The sequence below is a fragment of the Lichenostomus cassidix genome, chromosome 18 (genome assembly GCF_008360975.1).
Source record: "Lichenostomus cassidix isolate B80296 chromosome 18, HeHo_3.0, whole genome shotgun sequence".
NCBI classification, from domain to species: Eukaryota; Metazoa; Chordata; class Aves; order Passeriformes; family Meliphagidae; genus Lichenostomus; species Lichenostomus cassidix.
This window is the reverse complement of record NC_139498.1, coordinates 3,537,012-3,550,931: the sequence shown is the minus strand read 5'-3', so window position 1 is coordinate 3,550,931 and position 13,920 is coordinate 3,537,012. Positions and strand designations below refer to the sequence as shown.

The 13,920-nt window shown below is 58.0% G+C and overlaps 2 protein-coding genes across 2 annotated transcripts; both read left to right on the top strand.

The window, feature by feature from the left end:
• Positions 1-15: 15 nt before the first annotated feature.
• Positions 16-4,167, top strand: ALYREF (Aly/REF export factor). The gene is made up of 6 exons (XM_085077547.1): positions 16-289; positions 456-587; positions 2,413-2,560; positions 2,745-2,808; positions 2,930-3,107; positions 3,891-4,167. Exons 1-6 carry the CDS (start codon positions 62-64, stop codon positions 3,903-3,905), a joined length of 765 nt encoding a protein of 254 aa, XP_084933673.1. The 5' UTR covers positions 16-61; the 3' UTR covers positions 3,906-4,167.
• Positions 4,168-4,488: 321 nt separating this feature from the next.
• ARHGDIA (Rho GDP dissociation inhibitor alpha) lies at positions 4,489-12,190 on the top strand. The gene is made up of 6 exons (XM_085077555.1): positions 4,489-4,637; positions 8,627-8,836; positions 9,186-9,269; positions 9,733-9,809; positions 9,986-10,049; positions 10,525-12,190. Exons 2-6 carry the CDS (start codon positions 8,647-8,649, stop codon positions 10,722-10,724), a joined length of 615 nt encoding a protein of 204 aa, XP_084933681.1. The 5' UTR covers positions 4,489-4,637; positions 8,627-8,646; the 3' UTR covers positions 10,725-12,190.
• Positions 12,191-13,920: the final 1,730 nt, after the last annotated feature.

Below are 13,920 nucleotides of genomic sequence, written 5' to 3'. Positions count from 1 at the left end.
GTTCCGCTTCCGGCGCGGGCGCAGCGCGGCCGGAAGTGCGGGTGGGAGCGGTGCCGCCATCATGGCCGACAAGATGGACATGTCCCTGGACGACATCATTAAGCTCAACCGGAGCCAGCGCGGGGCCAGCCGGGGCGGCCGAGGCGGCCGGGGCCGGGGCGGCGCCGCACGCGGGGGCGGGCCCGGCCGGGGCGGCGTGGGCGGCGGGCGCGCGGGCGGCGGCCCCGTGCGGAACCGGCCGGTGATGGCCCGGGGCGGCGGCAGGAACCGACCCGCGCCCTACAGCCGGGTACGGACCGGGCGGGCGGGGCTTGGGCCGCGTCGGCGCGGCGGGCTTGGGCGGCGGGTCTGCGCGGGACAGGGACGCGGACGCGGGCGGCCCTTTGTCCGCTCCCGGCGCGGCCGCGGGCTGCGAGGCCTCGGTGCCGGACAGCGAGGTCCCGGTCTCGTTGCAGCCGAAGCAACTCCCCGAGAAGTGGCAGCACGACCTGTTCGACAGCGGCTTCGGGGCCGGAGCCGGCGTGGAGACCGGCGGAAAGCTGCTCGTCTCCAACCTGGACTTCGGCGTTTCAGATGCGGACATCCAGGTGGGGCTCGGGGAGGCGCCGCGGGGAGCGGGAGCTTCATTCATTGCGCCCGGTCGGGTGCCCCGCTCCGGCCGAGGGTCAGCCCCGGGTGAATCCCCAGTGATGGGGCTTGTATTGCCTGTGCCTGCTTTGCCGCGGTCATGGTGGTCTCGAGGGGGCTGAAAAATCCGGTATATAGGAGCTTTGTAAGTGACTGCTGCGGTGCACGGAGGACGGGGAACGATGCTGCGACTTTGCAGGATCGAGCTGTGACTAGAGTAGAGAATTCACCGTGGACTCTCTGAGCTCCTCCTCTGTGTAGCTGTAGCCATCCCTAACGGTGCTGTGGGCTCTGTTGCTTTGTCAAATGACATTCTGTTGGATGTTGAGGGGTTCCCACGGCTGCACCCATCACTGTAATCTTGTGATGGGAACAGCTCCCCTGCACTGTTGCCTTGGTGTCCTGTCCTCCATGTGTCGTGGCCATGCCCCGTTTGGGCTGGTGAGAGCCCACAGTGTCTGCAGTCGGGTGCTTGGTGCATCTGCCCTGGGGCTGGAGGCTGAGCAGAGCTCCTGCCTGGCTGAGGGATGACACAGGGTCATGAGTGGGCTGTGAACTGTGCAGGAATTGAGTGCCAGTTGTGTCCCTGGCAGGGGCTCCTGCACTGCAGAGTGCTGCCATCAGCCTGGCCTCTGGCTCTTGTGTCCTCGCCAGGCAAAACTAAACCACTGCTGTCAGACTTCCCTCATCAGTTCATTCATTTCAGTCTCTCCATGCACTGATCTGGCTGTGCCTGGGGAATTTGAAAGGAGCTCTGTCAGGTCATGTATTCACTGGGTAGTGTGCTGCACACCACCTCCTTTCCTCGTGTGAGTTCAGATTGGGTTTATGTAAGTTCCTGTTCGTTGCAGTGTGTAAAACTTTGTGTGCAGCCAGGACTGACCTTCCTGTTGCTGCACAAGCTCCCACTGGGGTTTGTTTAGCAGCAAGTCTGACTCAATGGCTGTGGCCCCCAGCCCCATAATTTAGTGTTGCCTCAGATGTGGGATTGGTTTTGTTCCTGTGCTGATGCCTCTTTCTGTGGTGTAAAAGGTCAAAGGAGCTCTGGCCACAAAGGAGCTTCACAGCGTTGCTCTGCTGAGGCAGGAGCAGCTGACCCCAGGCTGTGGGCAGAGCTGACACAGCCTTGCTCACCACGTTCTGTCCAGAAAGCATCTGCTAGGTGCCATTTGCTGTTCTCCTCCAGCAGCCCTGCTGAGAGCCCTGCTGTGCCTCAGGAGCAGGTTGACACAGGCAGTGCAGTAACCTTGTTGGCTTCCCAAATGTGGCACTTGAGAAAGAAAATTGGTGGCTCTGTTGCTGCGTCTTTATTTCCAGCCTTTGTGGCAACAAAGGACAGACCTCAGCAGAGGACTTTGCTGGTCTCCATTTTTGGGGTATGTTCCTAATGGCACAAATCCAGCACAGTAAAAGTGTCATTATCTCGTGGATCCCTGCACTGACACGATCATTCTCCTCTGCAAGAAAGTTGTCTGGGGTCAAGTATTTTCAATAGTTGCCACTTTGACTCAGCTTCAACAAAGACCCCCAGTTTCCCTTGGGAAAAAAGCAGGTCAGCATCCCTTGAGTCCACTTCAGTGGGTGTAAACGTGCCTCCTGCAGGAGGTGAATACAGAGTCCTGGTTGGTTTTACTACCTGTGACAACTCCCTGAAGACTTCCTGATGGGTTGTGCTCCCTTCTGCCATTGGCTCTTTAACCAGGTTGTTTGTGGTGGTTGGAAAAGCATTGTTGCAGTGTTTGCAGCATTGATGGACAGGCATAATCCTTTCCCTCTCGTTCTCAGGAGCTCTTTGCAGAGTTTGGGACCTTGAAGAAGGCAGCTGTGCACTACGACAGATCTGGTCGCAGTCTAGGAACGGCAGATGTGCATTTTGAGAGGAAGGCTGACGCGCTGAAGGCGATGAAGCAGTACAATGGGGTCCCTCTGGATGGTGAGTCTGTGTGGCCCATCTCCGTGGCCTTTTCCTGTAGCTGGAGTGGAGCAGCCTGCACATCCACATCCCTCCCTGTGTGCCCATGTCTCCTGCACCCCTCTGTCCCTCTTGCACATCCGTGTCGCTCCCTCCCACCTGTGCATGTCCTGTGCAAACTCACTGCTGCTCTGCCTCCCTTCAGGGCGCCCCATGAACATCCAGCTGGTGACATCACAGATCGACACGCAGCGGAGACCAGCACAGAGGTGGGGGAGCCCCTGCCCCAGGCAGTGGGGTGGGAGGGTGCTGGGCCCCTTCCTGGTGGGGAACGTGGGTCCTGTGTGGGTTCACTGAAGGCACTAAAATGGTTGCTTTTGAAACTCACAGTGTAAACAGAGGTGGCATGACCAGAAACCGCGGGATCTCAGGGGGATTTGGAGGTGGAGGAAACAGGCGAGGGACTCGTGGTGGTAACAGAGGGAGAGGCAGAGGAGCTGGAAGAACTTCCAAACAGCAGCTCTCTGCAGAAGAACTAGATGCACAGCTGGATGCTTACAATGCCAGGGTAAGTGCTGCTTGGGTGCTGTCATGGGGTCCCCACAGCATCTCATCCTGGGAAGCACAGACAGCCTGGAGCTAGCAGAAAAGAGAAAGTATTTTCCAGGTCCTTGGACTGAAGTAGCTTCTCTCTGAAGCTGAGCTGTGCTTGGGCTTCAGCTTTGCTTTCCAGAGTACTTTGTCACCTGATGTTCCTGATGGCTGAGGGCTCTGCTCTTGCCAGGCTGGGACAGCTCCTCCGTAGCTGGAACAGCCACTACGAGCAGCAGCTGCAGAACAAAACCCACAGAGCTGATAGGTTGCAGGAATGGGAAAACAGAAAGGAAAATCTCATGTGAAAGAAGTGTGTGGTGTGCTGCTGGGGGAAGGGTGCAATGTTGGTGGCAGAAGTGAACATCAGCCTGGGGAGCCACAGGCAGGTTGTGGCTGTACCTGTAACTTACTCAGCCTTGTGCTGCAGCTGGGTCAAGATCCCAACAAAGCTAAGGCCATGAGGGCACTGTGACAGCAGAGTTGGTGGTGCAGGACTGGGATAAGTCAGGGCGAGAGCATGGAAGAAGTGGGATGAGCAGGATTCCAGAAAAAGCCTTGGAGCTGTGCAGGGGTGTGGTGTGCTGTCCTGCTCGGCATGGTGTGGCTTGGACCCACCTGTCCCTGTCCCACAGCACTTGTGGGTTCACCAGGGCCAGGCTGCCTGCAAAGGAGAAGGTGGGCTTGGGTGCAGGGTGGGCCTACAGGGTGCCAGGGCTGCTGCAAGGCACGCGGTGACAGTTCCTCCCCTCTCTTCCAGATGGACACCAGCTAAGGCGGCAGCAGTGGGTGCAGGGAAGGAATCCAATCTTGCTCCACACTCCCGGCAGGGGCTGCAGCTGTGGCTACTACTACCGAGGATGGGATTTGTTTTACTTTTATGTTCTGGGATAGGTTTTAACTCCTGTAAAGGTTTTTTTTAATTCTCAGCAGACCTGTTTTGTACCGAGTTATTTTTGGGATAAATTTTTCTGGTTGCCTGTTGGGCCGAGGTGGCTTTTTCACCTTTGCCGTAATAAAATAGAACCGTGTCTAGAGCTGTGGCTGATGCTTTGCCGCGCCCCGTTCCGCTTCCCCACGTACCGTGGTGCTCTGCGCCACCGCCATGTGCCTATCCCGCCCCGCCGGTCCCGGTCCCGGTCCCGTTCTGCCCCGCCGGTCCCGGTCCCGTTCTGCCCCGCCGGTCTCGGTCCCCGTCCCGGATCGCTCTCCCGGTCCAGGATTGCTCTCCCGGTCCCGGTCCAGGATCGCTCTCCCGGTCCAGGTTCGCTCTCCCGGTCCAGGATCGCTCTCCCGGTCCCGGTCCTTCTCTGCCCCGCCCCGCCTCGGTCCCGCCCGTGCGCGCGCGCTCCCGCGGGCCAATCAGCGCGCGGTCCGCGGCCGGAAGAGCGGCGGCGGCGCGGCCGTGAGTAACGGGAAGTGCCGGGCGTGTCCCGGAAGTGCGGGGGCGCGCGGGGCCTGGGCGGATCCGCGGCGTTGTCAGCACAGCGCGGAACGGGCGAGGCCGGTACGGCGGGACCGGGCAGCGGGACGGGACGGGTGGGGGGTAAGGTATGGCGGGAGGGGGCGGGTCGGGCGCGCCGCCCTGGCTCCGGGCCGCGGGAAGGGTCGGGTGCGGCCGAGGGGCGGGCGCGGGGCTCCGGGCGCCCTTGCGCGACCTTCCGAAGGCCGGGGGAGCCGCCGCCCCCGGCGGGGCCGTCCCGGAGCGGAGCGCGCGGGGCGAGGGCGGAGGGCGGAGCCCGGGCGGCCCGCGTTCCCCCGAGGGGCTGGGGCAGTTTCCGGCGGGCTCAGCCCCGTGCTCGGTCTGAGGGGCGGCCGAGGGGATCGGTGGGCCCTGCACGGCCCGGGGTCGGCGGTGCCTCTGGCGCACCCAGGCTGCCCATAAATGGCCGCTCGGTGCGAAATGAGGAACTGGGAGACGCCGTGCCAGGGTCGGGCTGCTCCGTGTCAAGGCAGGGCCCTTGCACCCCTAACCCGCGGCCCGGCTGCGGTTCGAGCCCCGGCGGGCAGTTTGCACAGCAGCCGCGGGTCCTGCGCTCCCCCGGCAAGCACGACCCACCGGGAGCAGCGGCGCCTTCCCGGCAGCCGGTCTGAGAGCCGTGACCCCCGGTCGGGCTTGTTGTTTCCCTGCGGGTTTCGGGTCTGCTCTGTTGCTCCGGCTGTCCGAGCGTTCTTCCAGAGTGGGACACCTTATGTCGTGACTGCGGAGGGGGGACAGTGTCTCTGCTGTGGGTTTGGCTGCTGGCACAAACGGTGGGTCACGGTCCCGGCTGCAGGTACCCACGGTGTGGTTTGCATCCCTGGTGTAGTAGTGCCAGAGGCCTTTATGCTTCTGGAGTTGTTTGTGAGCCCTCAGCCTGGCTCTGCACAGCTCACCCATGTAGATGAACCGCAGGTCAGGGATAGGTCAGAGCAAAAAGGAAAAAAATCCACCATTCTCAGACTGCCGAGTCCCCACTGGGCAGCAGTGTGTTCTCCTGTTCCCAGAGTCCTCCCCACCTGGGGCTGTTAGACAGGGAAGGGGATCAGGTGGGAAGAGAATTCCCTGGGATGCTCTTACAAAGCAACGGGTGCAGCAGTGGTACCTGGATTTGCCCTGGCAGCGCCTGGCTTCAGGAACTGTCAGCTGGTGTCAGTCCCTTCCGTGCTACTGGTGTCCCCCCACTCCCCTGTGCTGCCCTGGGAACCGCCTGAGCTGTGTGGAGCAGCTGGGCCGGGCTGGGCAGTTCTGGCGCCCCGTCCTGGCAGAGCGAACTGGGAAAGAGCCCTGCAGAAACAGTTACTGCTGGATCACATTCCAGCCAAGTTCTCCGGGTGGCTGTGCAGGCTTTCCCTGCGCGGGAAGAAGGAAGGGTGGGGACTGCTGGAACTGGCGCTGCTGCGTGTCCACGGCTGCGCTGAGGCCTGGTGGACATCGGAAGCCGATTAGCTCATCTGAAGATACTGTGACTAATGCTGGGCTCGCTGGTGCCACGGGATTGGGATTCCAGGGTATGGAGTCAGTGGTTCCCACTGTCTGCTTGGACACCAGCAGGGATATTCCCACTAGTGTTTCTGCCTGGCAGGAGGTGGGGCTCTTGCGTTTGCTGCTGCAGCTGCTCTGTCCGGCACAAAACATGCTTGCTTGAGAATCCAGAAGAAACTGCTGGCTTGAGGGAGCAGTGAAGGCAGAGTGCGAATTCCCATGTGGGGATTCAGCCTCCTGCTGCCTTTTACAGACTGCTGTGATCCCGAGGATCTGCAGGGAGCCAGGGTCTGTTTCTGAAGATCCAGGAGCCCTCCTGCACTCTGCTTCCAGCACGGGCTGGGGTCCCTTCCTGCAGCCGTGGCAGTTCCTAGGGGGCTGTGCTGTCCCACGGAGCAGTGGGGCCTCAGGACCTGAGGGTAAGCTGATGGGAAAGGTGAGGGCTGCTTCTCCAGAGCCAAGCTCGGCCTGGCCTGCACTGCTGACTGGAATCATACTGGTGCTGGTCCCTAGGGATGTTTTCAGTCCTGGTGGGCTCCTGTCACCTTAGACATTGTGGGAGGGTTGGGATGGATCGTGATTAATCTATGTGGTGGTATGCATGATTCTAGCTCTGGATCACAGAAGCCAGGCTGGAGCACAGGAACACAACCAAAGAGGTGGGGATTTTGGATTTTTGTTGTTTTGGGCTTTTTTTCTGTGCCCTCTGTCGCTAAATACCAGTTTGTGGGAGGGGCTCCTCGTGGGTCTGGTGGAGATGGCGCTAGTGATACGTGGGAGAAAACTGTTGCCCCGGTCAGTTATCGAGGAGTAGCAGCTGTATGCTGACACCAAATCAGTGCATTTCCAAAATGCCCAGGAGAGGATTCTGGAGGTGAGCAGCTGCTGGCAGTCAGGGCTGTGAACGCCAAGGCTGTTCCCAGTCAGTGCAGCTGTCTCCCAGCCAGCAGAGCTGTGCTGGGGCTGGTGCTGTTGTTCATGGAGCACTGGCTCCGAGAGCTTCAGGTGCTGGAGCAGAGGCTGCTTGATGGCTCCTGCTGTTACTGATCCACCTGTCTGTGAGAGATTTTGTCTCTGCTTGGTCTGAAAATTGGGAGGTGGAGGGTGCTCATGTGCAGAAGTGTACCCACCACTGTGTGGATGCCAGTGGATCCTGAGACAGGTGTGTGGTTACTGTGTTCTCACAGAAGGCTCGGTCACAGAACTGGGGAGTCACCGTGAGTCTAGGACTTTGGACTTTGGTTCTGTGAAGTAGAAATTCTGTCACTTCCACTCCTGGAAGCTGCAGATATCCTCAGAACAAGGTGTGAGAGTTAGAACAAGCTGCAGTGCATGGGAGGTGTAATCTAGCCCAGAGGCGAGCCAAAGGACATGAGGAGGGGATCAGGCAGAATGAAGGGAGGGGATGGAGCAGTTCAAGGTGTGTTACTGAGTGGTTGCTTAGTGCTTCTGGGAATCCCCAAGCCCAACAGCTGTGTGGGAAAAGCACGGGACTGGGTTTGATATGGAGACACTGGCATGAAATCTCACCAGTTGTTCATCTGTGAAATGAGACTGAATGTTCTTTTGAAGACAAATTTCCACATCATTCAGTGTGAGGATGTTGGAGGATGCCATGTGGAAGGGCCAGCTGTTTGCTGTACTGGGCAGGGGTGGTGCCAGCAGCTGTGGGAGCTGCAGATGCACAGGTACAGCAGGAAAAGTTCCTGACACAGATGCTTGTGTCATGAACAGTGCCTTTCTAAAGCTGTGCCAGAGTGTTCTGAGTCTTTAGAGAATCCAAGTTGATATTTGCCACAGGATTACCCTTCAGACAACGTGCCCTGTGAAACATCAGGAATTCTTGAGGGTGTCACTGGCTTTTACTGAGGATTTTAACAAAGTGTTGGCATCTCCTTTCCCCAGTCCCTGGTGGGGCCAGGCATTTCCTGGGCAGAGTCCTGGGCAGCTGAGCCAGGCTCCACATCTTGTTTACTCCATTGCTTGTTTCCCTGGTTGTGTGTGCCACAGATCCTTGCAAAGGGCTGAGCCAGGTGTCTCATCCCACTCCGCCAAGACACTTGGCACAGAGCACTGACCTGAGTGAGTTACAAAACGTGAGCACGAGATCCCAGCAGAGGTTCCCAGCATTCATGCCAGTGGTGAGGCAGAGGCCTATTCTTAGCTGGAATCCTGTTGTGGAGAGCAGAACTGGGTTTATTCTGGGCTCTGGTTTATTCCAATTGAAAGCCTCACCTTATTGATCTTGTGGAGGAGAGCATCTTCCCAATGGCTTTGGCGTATTTGTCTTACAAGCAAAGCACTGAGATTGAATTTTTTCTCCCTCTTGCCTGGGTCTCTGCGGGCTGAAGATGAGACCTGGCCTCTGGAGGGTTCTGCAGGTGCTGGGGCCCTTGGCAGGTTTGTGTCCCCCAGAGGACAATGTGAAGTGTCCCAGTGAGAGTGGAAGCCTTTGGAGTCACAGCAGGGCAGTGGGGACCTGCTGCTTGTGTGGTTGGTCGGGGCAGTCACACTTCTCCTCCGTGCTTCAGTGTGGGTCACGTGTGTGAGGATGGCAGAGCAGGAGCCAACGGCAGAGCAGCTGGCCCAGATTGCAGCTGAGAACGAGGAGGACGAACACTCTGTCAACTATAAGCCACCTGCCCAGAAGAGCATCCAGGAGATCCAGGAGCTGGACAAGGATGATGAGAGCCTGCGCAAGTACAAGGAGGCACTGCTGGGCGCTGTCACCGTGAGTGCAGGTGAGCCCTGGGATGTGTTGGTCCCCTCTGGCCTCACCTCTGCTCCCATCTGGGAGCTGTTCTCCCAGCTCTGTTTTTGGGCAGGAGCACAGTCCAAAACACAATGCTATGTCTGTGCTCCCCCATGCCCATTGCTGGGCTGCAGCATAGGGCTCAGGGACTGAGGGCTGGGGGTGGCACTCTGCCTTTGGGGAGGACTGTGGGCTGGGCCCAGTGCAGCAGGAGCCCTGACCCTTGCAGAGTGGGAGGCCGGTTTTCTTGATCTTTCAGAAAGTTCCCTGGAAAGAAAAGGAGCTGTGTTGGCCAGTGTCAGAGATGGGTGTTTATCCGCTTTTTCACTTGTCTCTAGATCCCAACGCTCCAAATGTGGTGGTGACCAAACTGACCTTGGTCTGCGCTACTGCTCCGGGCCCCCTGGAGCTGGACCTGACAGGTGAGCTGGGAGGGAATTCCAGCCCTGCTCCTGGGCAGAGCTGGCAGGAGTGCTGCTGGCAAGGTGGGTGAGCCTTCCTGTGTCAGAAGTGCTGGAGGCAGAGAAAGGTGCTTGGGCCCCAGTGGGTTCTGGACCTGGCAGCAGTTCTGTGGCACCTGGGTGTTTTGTAGAGGTGTGAGGAGCTGGGTAGGGCAGGCAGATTCTTCCAGCCTGTGTGGTGACATTTGTGGCAGTTCCGAAATGGTAACAGCCTTGGGGCGAACATCTGCAAAGAATTAATTGTATGGTTGTGCTGCAGTGTCCTGTCAAAGGGCATTCCTTGCCTGGCTCCAGCAGCACAGAAGGCCCTGCAGCTAAGGCCATTCCCTGCTCCTGCAGCTCCTGTCTCAGCTGCCTCGTGCCATGGAAATTCACCCCAGAGCACAGCACAGAGGAGCTCTGAGCAACCCTCTCCCTTCTCTAGGTGACTTGGAGAGCTACAAGAAGCAGGCGTTTGTGCTGAAGGAGGGCGTGGAATACCGGATAAAAATCTCCTTTAGGGTAAGGATTTCGATCTGGAAACGGAACCAACTGAACACCAGACTGCTGCTGTCCTGGCTTAGGGAGCTCCTGTGCCCTGAGAAGAGGGTTTTGCTGAAGGAGTGGGCTCTTCCTGCAGGTGGGGTGGACAGTGTAAATGGAGATGTCCTGCTCAGTCCCTACTCCTCTCTCTGCAGGTGAACAGGGAGATTGTGTCAGGGTTGAAGTACATCCAGCACACATTCCGGAAAGGTGTGAAAAGTAAGTGCTTCTCTGTGACTTGATGCTGCTCCATGTGATTGAGGGCTTCCTGCTCATCTTGCTGCTGTGACAAGGGCTGCCCAGCAGCTCCTCATGGGACGGGACAATCCTCAGTGCCACTGGGCCTGTGGAGCTCTGCAGAGGCCTCCAGGCCTGTGGTGGTGGGGCAGCCCATGGTCCTGGCTGCACAGCGTGTGATCCTGATGCCCTCTGCACACGTTTCCCCTTGAATATTGTGGGAAGCAGCTCACAGCTGACAGCATTGCCAGCGCTGTGGGGTCACTCCTCACAGGAGGGGCCCATTCCTGGAGGGAACTGAGCTCTGAACTTGGGCGAGGTTAATGTCATTACAGCTATTTTTTGGATTGTTGTAACATAACAAGGTGTAAAACAGTAGTTTCATTTGCTTTAGCCTTGCCCCAGATGCAAAGGAGGCTTCTGAACAGCCTCCATACACCTCTTTTTGTCCTTCTAGTTGACAAGACCGAATACATGGTTGGGAGCTATGGCCCCAGAGCAGAGGAGTACGAGTTTCTGACCCCCATGGAAGAGGCTCCAAAGGGCATGCTGGCCCGGGGCAGCTACAACATCAAATCCAAGTTCACAGATGATGATAAGACTGACCACCTGTCCTGGGAGTGGAACCTGACTATCAAGAAGGATTGGAAGGACTAGCCCTTCCCGAGGCCAAACCCCAGAGAGCGTGAATCAGACAGTGGCTACCGTAGAATTCCCCCCCTGTACCAAAGTGCTGACATTGGAACCCTCTTACCTGTCACCCCCGTTATCATTTGACCAGAGAGCTCAGTTTTTTATGTGCCCCCTCCCCAGAGAATTGCTGAGTGCATTGACCAAACCGTGCTGTCTGCATCTGGTCTCCAGCTGCCCGTCCTGGGGCTGTGCTGCCCCAGCACAGAGTGCCCACTCCCTCGCCAGGCCCTTTCCTGTTTCCCACCTTCCTTTATCCAGGAGGTGCCAAAGGGGAGGAACTCCTGTTAGGATCCCATGCTTGGCTTTCCTGCGCACAGCTCAGGGTAGCTACTGCCTCCAAGTAGCTGAAGAATTTTGGTGCCAGGCAGCTGTCAAATCAGTTTATTGGCTCAAGTGGTGTCTGCCTGCCCTTTTCGCCCTGTCAGTGTCCTGGGCAGCTTCATTTGTGGATGTTCCCTGTAACCATGATGCCTTAAATGTGTAACACGTATCCTCTAGGGAGGGGGCCCTGCCCCTGTTACACTTTTTAAATGCCACCCGCCCTCCCCGTCTTGTTGGCATGGGCTCCGCTTGGTCACGCCCCTCATGGGTTATTAGGAAAGATTCACAACTTCCCACTTTGCTGCTGGTCGGTTCCTCACCTGAGACGAGACATCTCCAGAGGGGAGAGGGTCCTGGGTGACGCCTGGCCGCCCTTCCTGGCACTCCAAGCACTGGCCTGGCTGGACCCCAGCCTTGCCTGCACAGAGCCCCGAGCTCTCCGGGTGCCCCTGCGGCACAAAGGGGGCTGAAGGGCAGGGCGGTGCAGGGGTCACCAATGTTGCCATCACCTCGCACTTCTCATTGCAGCCCAGATAGCTGCAAAGCACTGAAATTCCAGGACAGCACCTGCCCTCCTGGCTGTTTTGGGCTGAGGATGGACGAGTCTGTCTCTGCAGCTGCTCCTGATGCGATCAACAGAGAGCTTGCGATGGACAAGTGTTCCGAAGCGGTTAATGCCTTATGTATCTGTTCTGCCTTTAAAATCTGTGCCTGGCCTGTCAGTAGTTATTGCCTTGACACTCGGCCCCCTGTGCCTGCCGCAGACCCGCAGCATGCCAGCCTCCACTCTTGGCTGCACAGCTGCAGCTCTTGGGGCAAAGAAGCCCCAGGGGCCCCCTGCAAGACCCGGGGGGTTGGGCAGGCATGTGCCACCTCCGCAGCCCTCCAGTTTGGATCTACCACGTTGAGGTTATATTAGAACTGGGACCAAGTACATGTGGCTTTCTCGTAGCTACGTCTTTGCCTCTAACTCCTTTTGCCCTGCCCCTAGAGAGATTTTTGTTAATTTGATTTGGTGCATATTGTCTGTAAGTCCTAGACCCAGGTTAACAGGTTTGGAATCATCGTCTGCTCCTTTTATGACAGTTAAATAAAATCTTTGAACTGACCGTGTACTGTCCATGCTGGATCTTTGGCAGGAAGTGGCCGAATGAGATTTCTGCAAACACCTAGGGTGGGAGAAGACCAGGATCTCTGTGCTTGCTAGAGTGTGAAGCAGGATCTGGGACAGCCCTTGCCAGAGGAGAGAGGCCCCATGTATGTGTGCAGGATCTGTCCCTTGCTGTTTGCACTGCCCACAGTGTGAGGGATGAGAGTGTGTGGGGCAGTGACAGTTGGGGTTTCCAAGGGGGTCCCTTGCCAGCAGAGGACCAAGCAGGCTCTGAACCCACAACATGACTGCTCCAACGAAATTCCTGTGCGCTCTCAGGAATGAGGGAGATGGAGAACACAATCCAGGAGAGGCAGCGTGATAAGAGCCTGCGGATGTTTACAGAGCATGTGGTATGTTTGTGTTAAGGATAAGGAAAGTGTAGCTGTGAAAAGCTCTTTACAGAATCCATAGTGTGAGAGAAGCAAGTGAGAACTCCGCAGGCACCCTCTTGTATTCAGAGCTCACAGAACAGGCCTCTTCCTTGGGACTTGGAAAGGACAAGTGCTGAAGGCAGCAGTCTGGGCTGGGCAGGAGCTGGCATGTGGCCAGTGCCCACTCCAGCAGGCACATGTCACTCGTGCTGCTCACCATGGAGAGCAGTGCCCAGCTACAGCCCCCCAGCCCTCTGCACAGTGTGGGGCCATGGAGGGCAGTGTGGGGTCTGGAGCAGGGAACAGGCCTCACCCTCAGTGTGTCAGTTAGATCGAGCACATCTACCCTCAGTGTGTCCGTTAGATCGAGCCCAGATGTGCCTAATAGTGTGCACAAAGGCCCCCCTGTACTGGCCCCCCAACAGCCTGTGGGCAGGGTCAGAGGAACACCCAGCTGATGCAACCCCACCACTTTGGCAAGAATTTCCACACCCAGGGTGTCGAGGTTTCTGTTAGATCCTTTGTGCCATGTGCTGTGGTCTAACTCTGGGGATTCTCTGCTTGTGTTTTTTGGCACATCTTCCTGCTGCGGGATGACAGTTGGGCTCTCCTGCCTTGTGCAACCTCACAGGTGCATCGGGTATGGTGGCTCCAGACACAGGCTGGGTGGGACAGATGATTTGCATGAATTGTGGCTCCCAAAGTAAAGCCTCAGCCCTTTCCAGGTGATGCACTTCAAGAACCTCAGCCAGAGGTTGTGCAGGAGCTGCCCAGGCTATTCCCCTTTTCCAATGCTGCAGCTCCCAGAGCTCCCTCTGACACCACAACTGGGTGAGTGCAGCAGCCGGCAGCCGTGTTAGAGCAAGAGTGCTCACGCAGAACTACCCCGGGACAGGGTTGGCCCTTTCAGCAGAGACATCGCTGCAGGGCCCCTCTGGCAGAACAAGGAGCTGGGGCTCTCCGGGCAATGGCTTCCCGGACAGGCTCCGAGGTGGCCTCGATTAATGCAGCCACTGATTCCCTCCCTAGCAGCCCAACATGCCTGTGCCTGCCCGGCCCCGGGTGGCTGCTGCGCCCTCACCGTGTGCTCAGTTTTGCCTTTCAAAACCCTGCTGGACTCTCCCCGGGCCTGACAAAAGCGTCTCGTTCAGCACAGCTCCTGAACGGGCGACAGCTGTTGGCAGCACTGGGGACAGTCGGATTCTCTACGGGGAGCTGATGAGCTCCTTGCTCCTCGTGTCACTGGCCCCGGGCGCGGCCCCGGCCCAGAGCAAAGAGCAGCGGCTCCGCAGCAGCCCCGGGCTGGCACTCCCCA

What these genes read in the sequence shown, in the direction of transcription:
- ALYREF (XM_085077547.1), top strand. Translation starts at nt 62, where the DNA reads ATGGCCGACAAGATGGACATGTCCCTGGACGACATCATTAAGCTCAAC. An exon ending in GACCCGCGCCCTACAGCCGG is followed by an intron (nt 290 to 455) that starts GTACGGACCGGG and finishes GTCTCGTTGCAG; the next exon opens with CCGAAGCAACTCCCCGAGAA. An exon ending in TTTCAGATGCGGACATCCAG is followed by an intron (nt 588 to 2,412) that starts GTGGGGCTCGGG and finishes TCTCGTTCTCAG; the next exon opens with GAGCTCTTTGCAGAGTTTGG.
- ARHGDIA (XM_085077555.1), top strand. Translation starts at nt 8,647, where the DNA reads ATGGCAGAGCAGGAGCCAACGGCAGAGCAGCTGGCCCAGATTGCAGCT. An exon ending in GGATAAAAATCTCCTTTAGG is followed by an intron (nt 9,810 to 9,985) that starts GTAAGGATTTCG and finishes CTCTCTCTGCAG; the next exon opens with GTGAACAGGGAGATTGTGTC. An exon ending in ATTCCGGAAAGGTGTGAAAA is followed by an intron (nt 10,050 to 10,524) that starts GTAAGTGCTTCT and finishes TTGTCCTTCTAG; the next exon opens with TTGACAAGACCGAATACATG.